This window comes from Galendromus occidentalis, unplaced genomic scaffold (assembly GCF_000255335.2).
Source record: "Galendromus occidentalis unplaced genomic scaffold, Mocc_1.1 scf7180000077515, whole genome shotgun sequence".
In the NCBI taxonomy this organism is placed as follows: Eukaryota; Metazoa; Arthropoda; class Arachnida; order Mesostigmata; family Phytoseiidae; genus Galendromus; species Galendromus occidentalis.
The window spans coordinates 599,170-619,488 of NW_003805503.1; the positions used below are offsets into that span (position 1 = coordinate 599,170).

The 20,319-nt window shown below is 51.7% G+C and overlaps 1 protein-coding gene across 1 annotated transcript in view; it reads left to right on the top strand.

Annotated features, from left to right (window-relative positions):
* The window catches only part of LOC100905110 (GTPase-activating Rap/Ran-GAP domain-like protein 3), a 30,560-nt gene extending 11,719 nt beyond the window's left edge, over positions 1–18,841 (top strand). The window contains exons 2-21 of the mRNA XM_029112557.1: positions 1,903–1,972; positions 6,857–6,937; positions 7,547–7,630; positions 9,207–9,288; positions 9,377–9,495; positions 9,991–10,122; positions 11,092–11,194; positions 11,286–11,488; positions 11,780–11,891; positions 12,032–12,184; positions 12,597–12,709; positions 14,299–14,412; positions 14,978–15,158; positions 15,279–15,467; positions 16,293–16,480; positions 17,019–17,247; positions 17,496–17,576; positions 17,692–17,985; positions 18,255–18,448; positions 18,644–18,841. Coding sequence (XP_028968390.1) covers positions 1,903–1,972; positions 6,857–6,937; positions 7,547–7,630; positions 9,207–9,288; positions 9,377–9,495; positions 9,991–10,122; positions 11,092–11,194; positions 11,286–11,488; positions 11,780–11,891; positions 12,032–12,184; positions 12,597–12,709; positions 14,299–14,412; positions 14,978–15,158; positions 15,279–15,467; positions 16,293–16,480; positions 17,019–17,247; positions 17,496–17,576; positions 17,692–17,985; positions 18,255–18,448; positions 18,644–18,841 — 2,920 coding nt within the window. The remainder of the gene's footprint in view (positions 1–1,902; positions 1,973–6,856; positions 6,938–7,546; positions 7,631–9,206; positions 9,289–9,376; positions 9,496–9,990; positions 10,123–11,091; positions 11,195–11,285; positions 11,489–11,779; positions 11,892–12,031; positions 12,185–12,596; positions 12,710–14,298; positions 14,413–14,977; positions 15,159–15,278; positions 15,468–16,292; positions 16,481–17,018; positions 17,248–17,495; positions 17,577–17,691; positions 17,986–18,254; positions 18,449–18,643) is intronic.
* Positions 18,842–20,319: the final 1,478 nt, after the last annotated feature.

A 20,319-nucleotide genomic window follows, 5' to 3' on the forward strand; every position in this document is an offset into this window, starting at 1 on the left:
AAAAAGCCTGAATCCTCGACGTGGGGTTGTGACCGTGTTAGGCGGACAATGAGTATCGAGGTCACGGAGCGGCGATGGCAGCTTGCTTCGTTCCTTCTGGTGCGGAGGCTTCCGTCGGAGATTCCCTCTGAAGAAGAAACGCTCGGGCGTCAAGATATCCAGAGGGATCATTAGCGATGTCTCGGTTAGACAGGATTTATCTGGTCTTTTCTGGGAAAGGACCGAGAAGCCTGTCGTCTGTGCTCACAGAAAGACATGGAACTCTGAGGACGAAACTTAGAACATGGGTACGTGCAAGGGGCGACACTCGTGCCGGACGAGAAGCTCCAGAGGTGCCCGCTCTCCTCAGTTTCGTCTTTCGGCTCTGGCCGAGCTCACTCGGGACACCGAGTCGTATACAAGGCTGGTTCGGAATAATCGGAAATGCAGATTACTGCATATGTATCATACGAGGATCAATTATCGAACCATCAGCCTCAGGAGCTGCCTTCTGGCGAGCCGGTGGCGAATGGCAGGAATCGTCCTGTATAGGAAGAAGCGAAGTTTTCCGCGACCGGGCGTATCACCTCTCGAACGACCAAGCTCTCCGAATGAACCGAAAAGCCAACACGGAGGCTGCTCAGTGAACACTCTCCGTCGTCTTCAGTCCGTGTCATCGTTCAAACCATCGAGTTCGCTCGCTCGCCCGCCCGCCCGCCCGCTCGTTCTTCCTACCGCTTCATCCACTCACGTCCTCCTCCAATCCGCCGCTTCTGCTCAAGAAGAATATAGAAGAGAGCAGAGAGAGACTCTAGAAACGAGCTACGAAAAGACGTACCTTCCCCAAAGTGACGACGGTCGAGGACGCCGCTCCAGCCATAGCGGCAACAGCCTATACGCATTGTTCAGTCACGTTCGAAGTACGACGTGTTCTATCGCTCGCTCGGCTTAGGGGTGACGTGCTCGTCCGGCGCCGGCCGCTGAGCACGAATTTCACTCATTGAATGCTTCTGCGAGCTCGGCGAAGACCATCGCTCGCTTGATTTTACCTATCGCGATGATTCAGTCAAGACGCGGTCCGAACTCTTCTCGATTCTCCGACCGCAGGGCTCCGTGGCTCATTGCAGAACAATGCCAGCTGCGTGTCATTCCTACCCCCGCTCGTTGTCGCGTCGGAGGGGGGAACCGCGCGCTTTTCCCCGAGGAATTCAGATGGGCCGCCGATGGTAACTTCGGACAAACTGACTGCGATGGTCGCAAGCGTTTTTCTACTGACGGGAGAGAAACGACGCAGAGCATCTGGAGTTGGATTTTTTTCTCTGTTCCATCTTCTACGCAGCGGTTCGAGCCGACGGAATAAACCCCGCAAGCAACCACTCGGCATTTGGTGGCAGCCGCCGCTTCGCCAGAGAGCCCTGCAGCGGACTCGATAGCTAATAGTACTAAAAGCTCACTTGAGACCAGGCGCATCAGGTTATAAGACAACAATGACAAGATCTAGTCGCGGCAAGTGGCTGCTCACGCCGTTCGACGAAGAAATGAAAGCCATCCAACACCTGTCACGGACGCCAAATCGGTCCCTCGCAGCGACGACGGGGTCGCCTCAGACGCTGCGTCGCGTGCGGGAGGGGAACCTACTATCTCGCGATTCGATTTTTCTGCACCGAGTGATCCTCATTAAATCGCTGAAGCTCCTCCCAAGGCAGAAGCGAACGTGCTCAACATTCGGCCCGCGGAGCTACGAGCGCGTCTGATCCTTCTAATTTGCTTGACTATAGAATGGCGACCTCCCCATGTTTTTTTTCACCCCTACTCTTCCCGAATCGAGTTTTTCCCGCGCAGGTAGCCAGATCCAGAACCCGAGGCGGGATTTCCCGTTATCCGGATGAATGAGGAACTGAATTTTGCAAATCTTCCTTTCAGTTCATCCGCCACCGATCTCGCCGCACGGAGAGGTGTCTTCAGTCGTCGACACTATGGTTCCGTCGAAATGGTGAGCTCTGCGAGATATCGCCGATTGCTGTGTGCGATGGATATTAAGTCGATGGGAACACGCCATATGGATACGAGACTGTAATTTATAGCGAAAATCTTGAGAGAAACTGGGAGCCAGTCTGTTTTAGAGATTGAGCCGTCAAGTGCTGGGGCGTTGGGCGGAGATCCGTTCCAAAGAATCATTTCAGCGCGAATCGTCTGTTCCTCGGACATGACAGGGAGTTCCTCGTGAACGAAGTCGCTCGCTGTAACGATAAGGTCGAGAATGTGAGAGCGGGAATATATTATAAGAAGGCATTTCCGAATGAGCGAGACGCATGTAATGTGTCTTCGTTCACGGTAGCGATCGGCTTGAATATACGTGATGGTTCCACGGTGAGGATCGCCAGAGGTAAGGGCAAACGCTCAGATCTCGTCCGGTCGACTTACTACCTTCTCATAATAAAATATTGGATAGCGGAAGCTCACGAGACAAAATCAAGGGAGCGATCGAAGCGCGATCCTTGAGTAAACGAAATTTCCGCATGATTGAAACGACGACCTTCAGTTGGTCGCTTCATTCATTACATTAGATGCTCGCTATCTGATCTCGGGACAGTCGCGAGGAGGGAAACAATGGAATCCGGTATCCCTTCAAAGCCAATATTCCTCCACGTTTCCATAGCTGATTCGACTATTTCCTCGCGATTATCCGCGATATTTCTGTGATCAGGACCTGGCGAGTATCCCGTGACGATGTCTAACGATCATCAAAACCTGGAAAAATAACTTCCATCATCTCGAAAAAGTGTTCGGGTTCTTCTGAGAGCATCGTGAGCATCAGAGGAGGTGATGGGCAATAACGCCCGTACCGCATCCGGCTTCCTTCCCAGGAACCCAGGGATAAGTGACAGATTTGCTTGGAGCTTGATAGACGATGTTTCAGGCGCCTACTTTCTGTGGTGCGCGTTGAAATCGATCAGATCTCGCATCTCCGTTTTCGTACGGAACTTTTCAGCGAGGATGCTCTGGAGTGAGATTCTAGCATGAGGCGTCTCTCGATGTAACTCAAGCCTGTTATCGGGTGGAAATCTATCCGGAATCGCCTCGAGAGGCCCCTCTTGAAGAAAGATGTTTCCGATTCCGAGACCCGTCGTGCGCACGATTCTCACTATTGGAAAGTATCGTCGCAAACGTCGGCGGAGCTCTGGAGCCGCGATGATGATGTGGAGAGAAGGAAAAGAAATGAGGAAACGAAGTTCCGCATCCCGAGGCGTGACGCCGAAAGGGAAGAATTCCGGAGAGAAGTCAATCGGAGCATTATCCGTTACTCCACTCCTGCGAACGACTGCCCGAGAGACGCATGCTATCTTGCGAGCTCTCCGTTGAGAGTCGGAGCCTTCTGTGGAGACTTGTGTTCCCAGAGTCTTCGGCAAGTATTGAGCACCGTATCCGAAATTTGCATTCTCCGATATATTGTGGTATCGATTGGAGGAACCGACTCCGATCAGATCGTCCTCAGATATATGTAGAGAGTCGCAGTCCATTACCATGAACAGTTCCGAGCTCTGACGGTGCTCTCCGCCAAAACGCAATTACGCCATCGGAGCTTTAGCTCTGAGCAGTCCTCGAATGTGATTCGAGAGAATTCGGTTCCTCGCTATTGCGAGACTTACCGGAATGAGAAAATGATTTGACCGGAATACAGCGCACCGTCGGAAAACCAATTTAGAACTTTATAATCAAGTGCTTGTCTTATCAACGGTCCCTTCTGAACGGCAGGCGCGACAGCGTTGGGCTAGGCTTCACTCCCCCAAAGAATTCGTTCGCAAATCGAGGAATGGAGACCGGAAGAATTTGAAGGCCTCCGCGTAGAATATTCGCGGAGTCAAAGAGCTCTTGTTCTGAGGTTGAGTCCGAGCGAGCAACTTCGGTTGGCCCCACGATACGCGAGCGAATGTCTCCAGCGACAATTTCGGGAGAGGCTTCGACCCTTGAATCGAGACGCCAACGATCGATGCTCTCGTACGATCTTGTCGATAGGGAAAACTCTTCCAGTTCAGCGAGGCAGCAGACATAATCCGCTTCGAGGAGTGACTCCGGCTCCATGGCAAGCTTGCCAACAAGGGATCGAGTATGCTGCACGGAGCAGACGAGTGAAGGAAAGAGTGAGAGGGCAAGCGTTCCCGGAGGTATTGCGCAATTTCCCCCTTTAGAGCTCTATTTATGGATTCCTCAGGGTCTGTTTGGCCATCTCGATATGGCGGAAAGATTTTATACTCCGACAATCTATGACCGAGCTACGATCTCCATACCTTTTGAACCGGATGCCGCCCACGACTCGATACACCCACCGAGCCTTAGATCGAACCGATCGACTGCGATCGCTTGCGACTGACGCATGCGGCGAAACGACGTTCGAACGTAGGAGACGATGCTGCAATGACTACTGACGTCTCTTATCAGATGTTCCCAAGTGAGGTCGCGAGTCGGCTGCGTCTTCCTGCTGCGTGTTTTCCCGCGCTAATGAAGGCACCTGTCCGGTGGTAAATTCGACAGCGGACATCGAGCTTAAGGACGATAACCACTTCCCTCCGCACGTCTCAAGAGAACTCACCTATACGTAGATCTCCATGCAGAAGCGCCGCACTCACCAGAAGTATTTCTGTCACCGAGAACCTCCAGAACCCGTTCTGTTCTCCGGGGATTTTCCTCCATGCTGGGCAGATGAAGCCTGGTATCCAGTCGCGGTCCCCGGCACTCAGTCGGTGCCTAATTACCCCGCTTGCTTGTTGGCAGGATCCCGCTACCGTGCCGTAGTGGGTTGTTGCTAGGCTCAATTTTTTACGATATCGCATTGAAAGTTCAGGTGAGGGACTCGAAGAGGCAAACAATACAATTACTTCGCGGGAACGGAATGCTTCGAGGATCGAATTGAGCACCTGCGCATCGAGCAGCCCGCCGTGGCAGCGTCACCTAAAGCAGAGGGAGATTGCTCTGGACGAGGGAACAAATCCTCAAGTGTCCGGTGTCATTTGAGTAACAATGAAGATCGCCCTGCTCTGCCGAGGGTAGGAAGCTTGTTGTTTTTAATGGGAGACATCGAGCGTAATTGCTTGTTGTGCAGCTTGCTTTATATATCCCTCGTATCCTGGATCCTGGTTGAAGTTGACGACTACGGCGAGGGCGACTTCGGCGCGGCAGTCGACTGGTGAGATGACAGCGATGGCGATGAAAACGATAGGAACATCGACGGCGAATAGTGATCGCTTAGTCCCGCGAACGTCGCAGCGACCCCATGGGGGAGCAATGAAGCACGTCGTCATCACAATCGAATGCTCGCGGCAAGACACGACTCATAGTGAAAATAATGTGCACACATATGTACGTCGGAACGATTCGCGTCCTGAGAACGATTTCGGGCGAGGCGTATCAGGGCTCTATCCCTCAACCGGAGGGAGTTCTGCTGGTTGGCGGGGAACTCCGAAAGCAGACGGCAGCAAAGTGGGCCGACGCAAACGCCGCGCCGCGAGTGAACGATTGGCTCGTTGCTCCCAGCACAGAACGGACGACGCCGTGACCGGAAGCTGAGTCGGAGCGAGATTTATTAGAAAGCCCTTCCGAGGAAATAGTTCTTCTTCTTTTTCTCGGCGACCGGCGACCACATCATCAAACCGGGAGACCAGGGAAGAGAGCGAGTGCACAGAAAGACGAACCGAGAGGGGAACATTGTCTCGTGGGATTCGACGGCGGATGTGTGGCTTCGCTCCGTGAGGAGATCCGTTGCCTATATCCAATTAGATCATTCCGTGCGGACTCAACGAAAACAACTCGGTTTATCGTGCGTCGCAACAGAGTATTTCCCTCAAAGACCCTCATTGCCGTCTGCGCTAGAGCATTGGCCGACTCCGCTGAGAAATCCCTCTCCGGGGCTGATCTCAGCCCGCCGCAATCGCGATTGGGCACCGCGTTCTGGATTGCCAATCGAAAGAGGGTCCGGATCGACGATTGGATGCATGCGGCCAGAACTTCCTTGTTCGAATTACCTACACATGGAGAGTTTAGATCGAGCAAAAATGCATACGCAGCTGACTCACATGGGGAAATGGGAGAGAAAAACTTCCCCCCCCCCCCTCCACCCTCAAGATCCAACTCTCGCCGCATTCCGTACAATCCTTGTGAGTGAGGCGAGGATGGTGAGTGTGGCCATTCGCGACGGAGGGGTCACCCTCTCAAGAGGGTCACAGTCGTTCGCCTTTCCGATCAAGGTTGAGCGCTTGGCGAAACTGAAAACTGCCCTCTCAACACAATATGGAAATGGTCGCCGGGACCGTCTGCCTACCACGATTATTTCTTTTCGGCTTGGCCGCAAATCTGTTTTCCATCCCAATGTTGAGCTCTCGTGCATGGAGACATCATCATCATCATCTGCTGACGCGGGCTCGGCGGGGAACCTCGCTCATGAGGCTTCCGCGGATCCCATTCAGCGGGTGTCGCGTCGCTCAAAGCACATCATGGCGACAAATGACCGTCTCGTGGTCTGACAACGCCTACAGCGATCCTTGCCGTCATGGTGGACTTCCGATGATCGACCTCGGTCTAGAGAAAGCAAACACAGACGATCGCGATTCCCGGCCACGCATCTACTTTGTGTTCGCGGGGAGCGAAAAAAAATAGACGAGAATCCCCCGCTTCTGAAGTTGTATGTCGCGCGAGTTTTCCCCGCTTGCTTCCCGTGCGAGAAGCGGCTCTGAGCGGTGCAAAACGCGGACAAAGTTCCGCGTCGGAATTAAATTCCCAGACAACACGTAGAGGATGGGGAAGACCCACTAGGTAGCGAGCAGAAGACAGTGTATTTTTTCTCCGATAGTCACTCACTCGAGCCGTTTTCAATTTTTCGCAGCTTGCTTCCTGTGATGGAGATAGTGAGAACGTTGTCAGACGATTCCGCGTCGAGACCGGTGAACGCTCCGACAAGGAGGAGGTAAGTATTGCCGATCGGATGTGAATTTGATTTCCCTGAGGGTCTCGCTCTCTTCGTTGACGTATCGATTTCCTCAGCGGACGTAATCGTTCAAAAGGAAAATAATAATGAGGAGGATCAGAACCCATCACGTGTACGACGCTCGACGTCGTGGATGAGCGAACTAAAAATAGATAAATAATCACCGCACATCGAATTCTAAGCGTAAATGTCTCCTCCTAACTACATTTTTGACCTTCATTTGATCTCGATTGGGCCAATCATACCGATTAAGGCTCGACGGTTTCTCTGGTTCGCGAATCTCAGGAGTTCCTGGAGCGGAGGCGCTCGTTTCTCGAAAATACTTGACTCGGGCGTCCGGGAACCGATTTCCGTAGACGAAAACCTTCTCCACGCCAGCTCCGTTTCTCGGACGTATCCTGGGCTTAGCGATCTCGACGAGCTAGCTGGAGTTGATGTTTTGCTAGAGAGGAATAATTGGCTCTTGAGTGCAAGCGTCGATGAGATGAAGCTCCGATTCGACGGTTGTTTGCTAGTGGTGGTCTAGGAACCTCCGCCGCCGCCCGCTGCCTCGAGCCAAAAATAACCCGATGTCTCGTTTGGCCACAGAACTCCTCTTTAGGCTCTTCTGGAGTGTCGGCAGCTTCGCCCGGGTCGCACTTCCGTCGGGTGCCAACTGACGAAGCTCTTAAAGTAAATATCTCGGTATACCCGCCTCAATTTGTCGATTGTTGCTTTGTGCTTGAGTAGCTAGGTCTCTCAATCAGTGCTAGAAGCCAGCCACTGTTCATTCTGCACGCAGCGCTAGACCATGACACGACAACCGTAGAGCGTATGACACACCCGTCACCAAGAGAGTCCAATCACTCCGTGGTAGGAACATTCCCGAAGTGCTCGTTCCGCGCGGGTCTCGAACGAGTGAGATCGAGCTTTATTCAAATCGTCGATCGGACCCGCTGCGGATTCGAGTGCACTAATCAAGGCCCGCGTCCCGCTCGAAAGTTGCCTGGAAAAGTCGATCGGAACATGAATATCCGATGGAGATAGCCGAACTTTGAGGAGGAGCCCTCCTCGGGACCCATCTCGTTAGGAACATTCTCCCACTCCCTGGGTGACTCGGCGCGTAATGAGAGGCGAACTCATTTTTTGAAGCTGCGGTGCGGCTTCCTCCACCCCTGGCGGTATTCCAGCACAATGTAACAGCGAGACTCTGCCGGAGCTATCCCGGGAGTAGAAGGCCACGAGAATCGCGACCGAAGCTATTCAGAGGCATTTTACGCACAATGACTTGGCGCGAGGGTGGCTTCATCTGGCACACACTCCTGGCGACTTTCCAGACAAGATTCCCCGGCTGGCTGCCCGATGGCACCGTTCGAACATTTCGGGGAAAATTAGCGCAGTCCCGTACATGCCGATTCATTTCCGAAGCGTGTTGTGAGGTCTACACCACGGGACGTTGGCGAGAAGAAAAAGTGGTAACGATGAACGCTGGGACCCAACAGCTGTGATTTTCGTTCTCCTTGGCGCGAGGCCGGGCTCAGCGATCTCAACACGCGATGCGCTTTCTGAAACAGGTCATCATCAACCTCGCTGCTACACCCCGTCGGGGTGCCCGATACCTCCGTGTAAGCTCCTACTACCATGATGCCTCGCAACGAGAATGGGTCTCCTGCGATCTCGAGACTCGATGGCGCGCATGCTTTCGCTCGCCTTTATCAGAGCGGTCACGGACATTAACGCGTGCTCCTCGGCTGACTTCCATTCCACTTGGCGGACATTCGGTTGTGGTGACGAAATGAGGAAACCCAACCAGGAAGCTCCCCTCACGTGCATCTAACGTCTTTTATGGAACGTTCCCGATACGCATCAAGCATACACTATCATGCCGTACGTTCGCCCTCATCCGAAGGACAGTCTACCTTCACGCGTGAACAAAGACCGATTTTGTGATGCGTCATCGCTCGGCTCGATCCCGGCACAGAGCCCTTCGTCTGAGCAACACGGGACGGGTATTTCGAATGTTCAGAACCTCCGTGTGGATCCCCTCGATGGAAATCGCGCCGAGACCCTTCCCCGGGCCCTCGGAGAAGAGATCCATTCCGCAAAAAATGCCCATTACACCCCCGAAGAACAATCCGATTTCCCATTAGCGACTAGAAGAATTCCATTAGTGTTCGAACATAAAGCACCGCAAGCATGTTCGGCTACTTGGACCTCCGAGAGTGATGAGGCTAGAACAGAGAGCTAAGGAGAACGATTGCCTTTGCAGCTGTTCGGATCCCCGAGCACCCCCGTTCTTGAGAATCCAGAGTATCAGACAAGATGGTACTTCAAGTATTTCCTCGGCAAACGTGAGTGTTCGAAATTGCGGGATCGGGATCTTTCTCTCGCGATTCGGAATGATTTCTGATTTTTTCATCTCCTCACCCCATCCCACAGTTCACCAAAACTACGTTGGAGCCGACGCTGAAAAAAACCCTTTTTTCCTGTCCGTCGTCTTGACCGACGCGAATTCTCAAGGCACTCAACAGTACAGAGCGATTCTCTGGAGAAAGACGGTACGTATCAATTCCTCTCTGCGTTTACGTTCTCGACGGCGGCCGGCCGATCCGACTCGAGAGGATATCGCCCATATGAGCACCAGGTCGGAAGCGCCAGGCGATCGTGTCCGGTCGAGCAGCTGACAATCTTTCCCGTATTGCTTCAGAAATTGGATTTTTATTAGAATCAATAAAGCTGCCGACAAGCTTATTGGAATAAAGCTGTCCTTACCAAGACAAGATGCTGGCGGCGGGTCGGAACGAAGAGGAAATTCAGCCGACTGCTTCTGATAGTGCCCGAATTGATATGGGTACAATTACTTTGAATAGACTTGGCCAGAATGAACGTGGCTGCGAACGGCCTTGGTGCACATGAGGGGAAACTTAGCTGCTTTTCCTTTCTTTCTCAACAATGTGTTGGGTTGGGACTTGTGCGAGGCATCCGCTTTCGGAGAGCTGAAGTGACTAGCCCGGGGCGTGAGCGGTCCTAATATTGCGTTATCTTAATTGCAGGGGGCGCTGCGGATTTGTCTTTCACATAGCCCCAGCAAACCATTGACTGTGAAATCTATTCTCAGCAACTTCGAGACGCTGGACAGGGTCGAGAAGGGCCCCAAAGAAATTTTCTCCCCCGATATCCAGAAGGTGAGCGCGAACGATCTCAACTATTATCCGTTATCCGGGCGTAGACGAATACTTACATTGTACATACCTCTACATACTACGAAGTTGGGAGAAGGCGAGCGGTTCGGGCCCAATGTTCGTTAGGGAACGCGGGAGAAATTCTCAACGCAGAGCCGCCGCAAGATTGTGATGGCGATGGCGTGTCAGAGCGTTCCCCCTCCATTAAGAGCGTCGTGCCGGGGAATGCGTAAGACGACAATTGCGCTAATATCAACCAACGGCGCCATTCTCAGACTCGAACCAGGGTGTGGCCCTCACGGCATTGCGTGTATTCTCCGCCGTCGGTCCAACAATTATTGTCATTATTCGCCGTCTGTTGCGCTCTGCCGGAATAGGAAATGGTGATTTGCGCACTCTCGTCATCTGGGAGATGATTTTCCCACAGTTCCGGGCGTTTCACGTCTGGAAACGCTTCCCTGAATTTTCAAGCCACATTCTGATTGAACGAACACGAAAACTGAGTCGACGGCGCGGAGAACAAGTGAGCTCCGGAGGAAGATCTCCTCCATGCCTATGGACGAACTCGGGACTGTTCGGCAGTCTCATTACCCAGTGCGGGGTACAAGGCCGCTCTAATTGAGTGAATTCATGTACCTCTAAGCTTGACAAAGCGACCTTCGACCAACGAAGAGACCGTTGTTGCGCCGTCGTCCCTGACAGAAAAAAAGTCACGGATTCGTGTTTGGACGTACACGTTGATCAGAGCGGAATCATCATCGATCGGAGTTCCCACTCCACCCTAAACAGCCCGCTTGCTGATCGGAGCGAACAAAGGACCCGACCGTATGAAAGAACTCTTTGTCGCGACGACTTCGTCTTGTGAAAAACTCTTTTTGCAAGTCGTCAATCAATCCTCTCCGTTCTGAAAGAACATAGTCCCAATCACGCGTCCCTCCTGAACGGATCAATTCATTGATTGCGTCGTTCCAGGACCTCCTGCTTCTCGAAGAACAAGAAGGCTCCGTCAACTTCAAGTTCGGTGTACTATACGCTCTAGCAGGCCAGACGACCGACGACGAGATGTTCAGCAATGGTTTGTATTTCTACTCCAAGATAGTGGCCACATTTCATTCTATACCACGCTTTCGGGAAGATCCCGAGTTCACCGATATTCGATCCTCCAGAGAGCGGCAGCAAGGACTTCGAGAAACTCGTCAGTTTACTCGGGGATAGAGTGCGTCTCAGAGGATGGGACAAATACCGAGGAGGCTTGGACGTGAAGGGAGACATGACCGGCAAACAATCAGTATATACCATTTACGAGGGACACGAGATCATGTTCCATGTCTCAACCCTACTGCCTTACTCGAAGGACAACCGACAACAGGTCAGTTTTGAGCGGCAACCTGATGACGACAGTAAAAATCCCTCAACTCCGAGAGACAGTCGCCCAAACCGTCGGCGTTTTCTCTATCGGTCGAAAAACACACCGGGTGCTCCATTCATCGACGAGATTAAATTCCCGATGACAATACTCCCGAAAGTAGCCACTTCAGGGTACACATGGTGCATCGAGAAGAGATCTGGGGAAGCAATTCCATCTAGTCAGATTCGAGTGAGCTCCGGGTGGAACTGACAGTTCCAATCTCGCTGAGTGATTCTGTCCACAACATTTCAGGTGGAACGCAAACGACATATCGGCAACGATATAGTGAATATCATTTTCTTAGAAGGAACCCATGAAGACCATATCAACTTCAAACCATCGATGATCAAATCTCAATTTACTCGTGAGTAGGAGCCGTCGCTCTTGTTCCGTTTGTCGGAGCGGCTCTCGCGACGTTCTCCCGGAGATTCCCCTGAGCGAAAAAGAATTCTCTCCCAGCCAAATCAAATGCTTCACAAATTGATATTAATGGTATCTTCGCAGACATCTTCGCCGTCATATCGTACGACCGGAGTGAAGACGCTTTCCGTTTATCGCTGTTTTCCGAAGAATCTGTTCCTCTCTTCGGGCCGACGCTCCCATGTCCTCCACTGTTCCACAACCATCAAGAATTCCGAGAATTTCTGCTCGTCAAATGTGAGTTAACAAGGTCGCATTCCTATCGCAGTGAATACCGAAACAGACAGGAAACAGCAACAAATCCAATCTCGATGTCTGCTAGGATGCCTCGATGAAAGCGACTGCCGCTACTCCTCGAGGCATCGCAACTTTCTCTCGCGTCCCTTTACCTTTTCCCTGATTGCAACCGATGAACGATTCGTTAGACCTTCCTTTGACGACCGATGTATTCGATTGGAAGTACCGGGAAGCGGAGAAGGACCGTGATGTCTTGCGGGAGTCCGAAGTCGTTCTCGGCGAATTAGACTCGAGTATATTCAGGCGATGGAAGGCCCGAGGCTCCATCACGCGTCTATAGTGACGGGGGTCCGATATCAACATTTGCGTACTCCTCTGGTTCATTCACCGAATTTAATGCTCGATTTTCCAGTGATAAATGGCGAGAAGGCAGCTTTCAACACACCGATCTTCGCCCAGAAAAGAGAGCGTACTTTGGATATGCTCATCAAGGATCTCTACCACGAACACATGTCAGACCGAGGGGTAAGCGACTCAGTAAGCCGAGCTGAATATTTGTCTGGGTCAATATCTACAGTCATACATGGTCGATTGTCGTTCCGCTCGGGACAACTCATGGCTCATATGTATGATGATTTAAATTGCATTCTTCCCCTTCCTATGTCATGCCATATACATACATACGCTTTCTTCCTCTGCTTCGGACCCTAACATCCATGCCTTCGTTCCCTGACCTAATGCTGTCCTTGCTTCGGATCTAACGCTTGCTCTACGACCATGAATGCAGCAGAATCGGGATTTAAAAGGCGGCAGTGGTCCGGGCCCCACGAGACAGAGCCTGCACTGCAAGGTAGTCAATCGAACTGAGCGCAGCTGTTCCACTCCGACTGTTGCTCTCTGTCCTACGCGTTGTTGGAACCTGTCATTTCACCCATAGATATTGAAGACCTGCAGCTCGGTGGACATCGCCTCTGGGCCGCTATCGAGGATAAGAGCGCATAAGGCTCCCAGCCTTCAAGCTCCTCCTAGCTTCCTATTCCCTCCGACATTGGAAGGTGTCCGATGGAAGTCTCGGACCCGGTTCTGAGCCCGCCGAGGATCCGGTGTCGAGCACACACCCCCTCCCCTCCACCAAGGCACTCTCAGATATATAGGCTCCAACTCTAGCGGTCCCGAATAGAGAACTTGACTCGTCTTAAAGCGAGTCCTAATTAGGCTTTGCGACCGCGGTTAATAACCGCCATTGCGGTTTTTCTTCAACATGGGACTCTATGGGAGACAGCGAATAACCGCAGTCGATAACCGCGGTTTTCCATGAATTTTGCGGTTTTTCGCAAAGCCTAGTCCTAATCACGGTCGTGAATGCACCAGATCATATATGCTCGGACGCACGCATGCATCCCGTAGCCGGACGCCCAATCTGTTCCTGTGCATTTATTGGTGGTTCCGAATAACCCTCGCAGCAGTGAGGTTGGAAGACCTTCAGGTGATTTACTACCGCATGCATAAGCCTCAGGATCAGTCAGACTCATTGTAGGACCGAAGTCGGTCGAGTCGCTTCGGTGTATTCGAATTTCAAACTGATGCGGTTCGTTACGGCTGCGTCGCGTGTTACAAGCTCCGTCGTGACGCACTAATCGCCTCCGGAATATCTCTGCTCTTCCCCGCAGGAGTCATTCGCGTTCCAGAGGCGAAGTATTCGTCGTCATAAGCGTAGCGCGATCGTTCTTCATTTCTCGAAAACTATCATCGAGTCGCACCTAGAATTATATTGATCCACAGCGGAGCAGTGATGTCGCATGAGAAATCTCTCTGATGCTTAGCTCTCCTCTGCATGTAATCATGGGACTCGATGCTCTCAGCTTATGATCGATCACCCCTTCCGTGGTGTATTTCCCTCTCGGGCTGTCTTCCCCTCAGTACGATTGCCTAGAAGCTCGGACGAGCTATTTGCCGCCACACCCTGGGCATGTCCCCGCGGCGACTCTGCTCCGAGCTGTATGCGGAACATTTTCGTGCCTCTATCCGCACCGGTCAAGTGGAAGAGGAGACGCACTCCGGGCACTGTCTCGCTCTGGCGCTGAATATAATTCAAGTCCCGACCATTTTTTCAGACGATGCTAAACCGACGGGCGTTCTCCGATGTCCTTCCTGAAACGCCTCGTGGATCTCGAAGGAAGGAGGAAGCACGTCAGGTGGAGTTCGTTCGAATCGGACAGGCACTGAAGGTGAGACAACGATTCGGTGATAAGACACTACACTTCGCGGGACGAATCCCGTACTACGACGCCACCTCCGACCTATATTGGTCGAGGGTAGTCGTTTCCTCTCCTCGCTCGGCACGTCTTAGGGCGAGCCGCCTGTCCGAAAGCGGAGTGCTTTTTTTATTGATCTCTCAAGGTCCACCATTTCGTCTGCTCGTGAAAGATCCGCCCGTACCGTCGATATCGATGTTTGCTTGACATCATATCGAGTCTTATAAGAGGTGCTCCATCTCTCTGTTCTTTACAACCTGTCGATTCACGAAGGAAGTTGGCGCCCCTGTTCTTTTCCGCTTAGCCGTCCCTTGTGGACGGGGCGCCTCACATCAATTGATTTGTTTCTCTGTGCGATCCTTCGCTCCGCTGCAAATATAGATATACCAAACAAATCGGAGAGATTCCTCCTGAAGGACCTGTCAGCTCATAGATCCGCGGTGGAGGGGAGCGTGGCGGGAATCAAATGGACGGGATCTAGATGGCGGCACCTGAATCGACTCCACGATGTTCCTGATGACAGATTCTCGACTTTCAGCTGGATACGATAGTCAAAGGCGATGCTCCGACGTCATTAGCCACAACGTCACTCTTTAAGAGAGAGCCCTGGGAGCCTCAATGCTTCTATCCAGACTTCCCCTTCGATGTGGTGTGTGGAGATTCTTGGGGCGAAAATCGCCTCATCCTCGCGACTGAATCAGGCATCTTTGTTATCGAAGGTGAGTCAAGTGCGAGACTCAAAAAACCCGGACGCTCTCGAGCTACAGGGACTTCCACCATAGGACTTGTGAACCGGGAATCGGCGCTCCTTCCCTTCTCACAAGAGCCGCCTTTTTCAGAGGGACTTCAACATCGAATGATTTTCGACAAGAGCGTACAAGTGAAACAGCTGTCCGTCATCGAAGCACACGGGATCCTCCTGATCAGAACAGAACGCGGTCGAGACTCCCGAATTCACGTGTTCCGGTTATCAGACTTCGACCTGGATCCCTCCCTGGTCGTTCCGAAAACTCGTCATGACATTCGAGGTAATGCCTCCAATTAGTTTGTCTCTGACTAATTTCGTTTCACAATCCTCATTCGAGAATAATAGCGCTGATAATGGCTGTGATAGAGAAGCAGGTAATTTATCATTCTATTCGCGGAATACGTTTACGTGTCATTGGTGATAATTTATTTATCCTGGAAGAGAGCCCGATTGTTTTCATTGGAGGAGACCGCCCGGTCTCCGGGAAGAATTCCTGTCAGGAAAGGAAACACAGACCCACATGCTCCTCCCGCCACAAGCGTCATTCCGGACGGGACGGAGGAACATTCTCTCGTGAATATTAACCACCCGCCTTCAGAGTCCTAGCATCGTGTGGGGAGGAAGGGCTCGAGGGTGGGATGCTCGATGCGCAACAAATTCGAGCTGCTTCGACGTCACCTAGAAGAGGGGAAACAATAGCAAAACCGGAACATCCTGCGGCGATTGCGACTTTTGCGCGAGTTCACGAAAATGTCAGCCGCGAATGCAGCCAACTGACCGGGTCATACGTACGCCTATTCTGAGCTTTGAGCTTGCGTCGCGATCACTCGAGCAGGAAGTTGACGGAACGTGTTGTCGTAGGCATGCGTAAACACGTCTTACATCTCGTACTCTCGCTCGTCCCTTCCGTTCTGAGACATGCTTTACGCGATCCGCAAACAAGGAAAATCTCTCCGAAGCGATGGGGACGGGTCTTCATGGCAAACCCGACATCAAATTCTGCTCCGAACTTCGGAAACTTATGAGCTTAGAGCTTTCGGTGTTAGGTTGGAGTCAAAGGGGAGGCGACAAATCTCTGAGGTCTGATCGTCACAATTCGTCACAGAACACCGGCTCGAACGGACTAAGGGATGCCACCTGTATTCACTGAGTAGACCCGGGGGAGGTCATTTAAGAGTGGCTGTTTGCATTGGACGCAAAATCGTCATCATGCAATGGAAACACTCAGCCGCGTGGACTGCATGGTGTGCGGCATCCGATACCGATACCATCGAAGGATTTGTCTACACAAAGGTGAGCTTTTTCTTACGAGAATAAATCCCTCACTTTGTCATATCCTTTACGGGAAATCCTCGACGACGAATTCCGGAGGGATCGCCAAAGAGAACAGATCAGATTGGGGGGCTTGGCGATCAAAGTTTGTTTTGGGAGCGTCCGGGGCTTGTTCAAATTCGGAGAGTCCTCCCAGAGTGTTCACTAAGCTGGACGAACCCGCCCGCGGTCGAGACAGCTGAAATTCGCTTTCCACGGCCCGCTCGAATTGTTGCGAGAGCCGAGTTTCCAACCGGAGGGATAATTACCATATTGCTTCGAAACTTCGTCAACGAACAGAAACTCTTCTCCAAACACAGAATAATACGGAGATCTCTTGCAAAGCTCCCGCAAAGTCTCCGACAGAGCTCTGGGAGGTTCCAGCGGGTAGGGTTCCAGAGCATGTCCACAGAACGACTCGGTACACTCTGAAAGTCCCCCTCCCGAGAATCCACACAAGACGTCCACCCAAGCAGAAATCAGGAACTGTTCAAACTGATTCGAATCTTCGATCCGACAGGAACTGAATGTGAATGAGCCGCCAGTGGTTTGCACTCTCGTAGACAGCGTGTCTCCAAGTACAGACAACCAGATTTGCATCGGTTACCGACATCAATTCGATCTTGTAAATGAAAAAACCGGGGACACTATACGACTGCACAATCTGGATAAAGTGGAGAAAGTTCACCTCGTGACGGCCTTGGACATATACGAAGACGACGAAGCCGAGGTCTTGCTCTGCTACAACCGTAAGTCTTCGTCATTTTTTGCACCAACCATTCGAAGGTCGGATCAGGCGCGTTATCAGCACGGAGGTTTTCGTCGATTCCTGGAAATCACGTATGATTCGCGTCGGATGCGGAGGCTCATCCTGAGCTTCGACCTCAATAGAAGAGTCATTAGTAGTCTCATAGTCTTATCAGAAGAGATTCGCCTCAAATTCGTTTCAAAAGGTCTCGATGAGAATTCCGACCGGAACCTGATTCCCTCTCCGCAGACACGACGCACTTCAAGAAGCTCCAAGAAGATAACACGAACGCCTTCGATTTTCAATGGAATGCCATACCCGAGGCAGTCGGTGAGTCGAATCATCGGCGAGAATCGGAGAGCTTATGACACTCATTCGGACCGAGTCGCTGTCGCTGGCACAAGCCCGAGGCGATTCTATTCCCTCCTCTCTTTTTCCGCTGCAGTTTGCGTCTTTCCCTACATCATGGGATTCAATTACGACAGCATCGAGATCCGGCTTATCATCAATGGGAACCTGGTGCACAACCTCGCAATGCCGAAACTCAAGCTGATCACATCGAAGAGCGACATTTTCTTCGTTTCTACAGCACCTGAATTCTTCCAAGTACGAAAAGATACGAAAGTCCGAGAGGACTGTCACAATGCCCTGCAGCAAACGAACAGCTCAGCCCAGCAAGCCTCGCAAGCCGGTCTTTTCAACAGGGACTCGTCGATTTCACCGCCCTCGTCGCCACACTGTAAGACCACGACGTCGATTTTGCGGGAGAAAGAAAGGAAGAGTTTGTTCTGGCTTTTTTCTCGTCTGTCTCTGTCTGCGAGTCAATCAGTCTCGCGATTCCCTCGAGAGCTCCCACCGCGCACTAGTATACACCTTCGTCATTGGTTTTCGGGCAGCGTCGCTTTGTTTGTTTACTCATTTTGATTGAAAGATTATACAACCCGACCGGTGTCAATCGACCTTATCCGGCTGATCTCACGACTAATGTGGCGATGCGATCGATTTCAGCGACCGGTAGCACTGGTTCAAACGATGGTGCAAAACCTCTACGGATATACAGGATTTCGTTCAGCGGTTTGACTGGTTTCGCAACTCCGAGCGAACGTAGATGTCCCACCCCGTCTCTGCCTTCGCCGGCGCCTTTCATGGGTGCCACACCGCAGAATAACTACTCGCAGCCCTATTTGTCGCCGGACTTTCAGGTTAATACGATTTTCTGCTCAATCGCACACCGTGCACTACATCCTTGTCGTTCAATGTTGATCGGCATCGACCGAATACTCTGATTGTATTATCCGTGTCCTCTTCGTTCTCGCAGCTCGATTCAGACTGAATCACTCGCCTCGACATCGAATTGTCCCAGGCACTAATTACGAAAATAATTCTCATGTTCGCAGGAGGGCTGTGGAAGCCGTCCGAGCCGTAGCGCGTGTGCATCTCCTGTTCCTCCTCTACGCTCGATATCTCCGTGTGGCGCAGCCACTTCGAAACGTAACCTCATGCAGAACGCCAGCTCTAACAGCTCCGACTCGGGTCTTGGCAAGAGTTTAGGCTCCAGCCCCCCTGCAAGCCCGTTCCCAAACAAAGACCATTGAACTTCCACAGCGAATCCAACCACAGCTAGACAGTTATTAGCGAAGCTCGTCAAGCACCTGCAAACAGAAGCTGATCTAACCTCGAGAAACCTTGTGACAGATTGAATGCTCTGAACACTAGATTCTTACCTGACAAACACAAACACGTCTTCGCTGAAACCGCTGGAAGTCCAACGAATAGCTCTGCCAATCGCTGATGAAGCTCAAGAATCTCAGCATCGCCAAAGATCCCGATGAGTTCATCTAAACAAGAGCTCCATCGGAAAATCGGTCTGCATTCCACTCCTGCTTCTCAGGGGAAGTCCCACGGATTCTGATTCTTCCCGTCCTGGGAACCAGGAGCATCGGGTCTGACCTGCGGTCCTTCGATTCGAATAAGATAGTGAGAACATTGGCGAAAACCGGCTGCTTCAGCGTCATTGCTTGTTTGTGATGGAATGGATACCCGGGATAGACATGCTTTCCATATCTCAAAATCAACACCCGTCGTCTGAACCGGTGTCACCTAGAGAGTTCAAAAACTCCTCTGCTGCGACGAATTCCGACTCGGAAACGAGAACACGACACAGGTCTCTGGCCCACGGAACCTCCCACTTGTGAAAACATACAGCGAATATCCTAACTATATTTGAATATTTATCGCTGGATTGTCGGCATTAGTCGCTGACGGAAATGGGCACTGTATGCGGGCAGTGGAATCCGAGTTGAAGCGAACCCAGAGAGTCGGTGGATCAGCGTCATCATGACAGATTCATCGGGCCATCGCTCGCTAATTGATGAAGACACATAAGTATACACTCATTCTTCTGCTGTATGAACGATGAAGCATCGTTGAAGCAAATCTCCCGAGGATTTCTCTCCCCTACGACGGGAAGTGTTGATCCGCGATCCCATGCCTTGTGTGGCCCGCGTAATATCCGAACATGGTGCCCCGTTCGGAGACGATTCGATTATCTATAATATCGGTTCTCAGCGATCGAGATCCTCTGAGATCATGGATAGATCGAGAGCGGGAAGAACGATCACTCGGTTAATCAGTTTACAATCCAGTGCCCTCGATCACTCAAATGCACATGACGAAATTTACTCCGGAACTAGGGTGGAGTTCGCTCTTTCTTTCGATTCCCGAGTCGTGCGAATGAGAGATGGATAATGATTACCCATCCCCACGTCTTGTACACGATACTTCCACGTAATTTTAGACCAGCAGAGGCTCTCCCGATGGCTTCATCAAAACTCTGTCAGTCGCTGGGCGCGCGCTCTTTCCACTGACGAGTTTCAACGTGTAGATTGGCAATAGGTACCTTGGCAATAAGGTGTTGACGAGGCCGAAGTGCCCTTCGACACAGAGACACAGTCAATCAGAGACGAAAATGTTTTGTCCACGGCTCGGTTGGCTTTTTTCGCGGCAATCGCAAGCGACCGCCCGGTAATTGATGAGCAGCTGACGCATGGCGAGAGATATATTTGATTGTGAG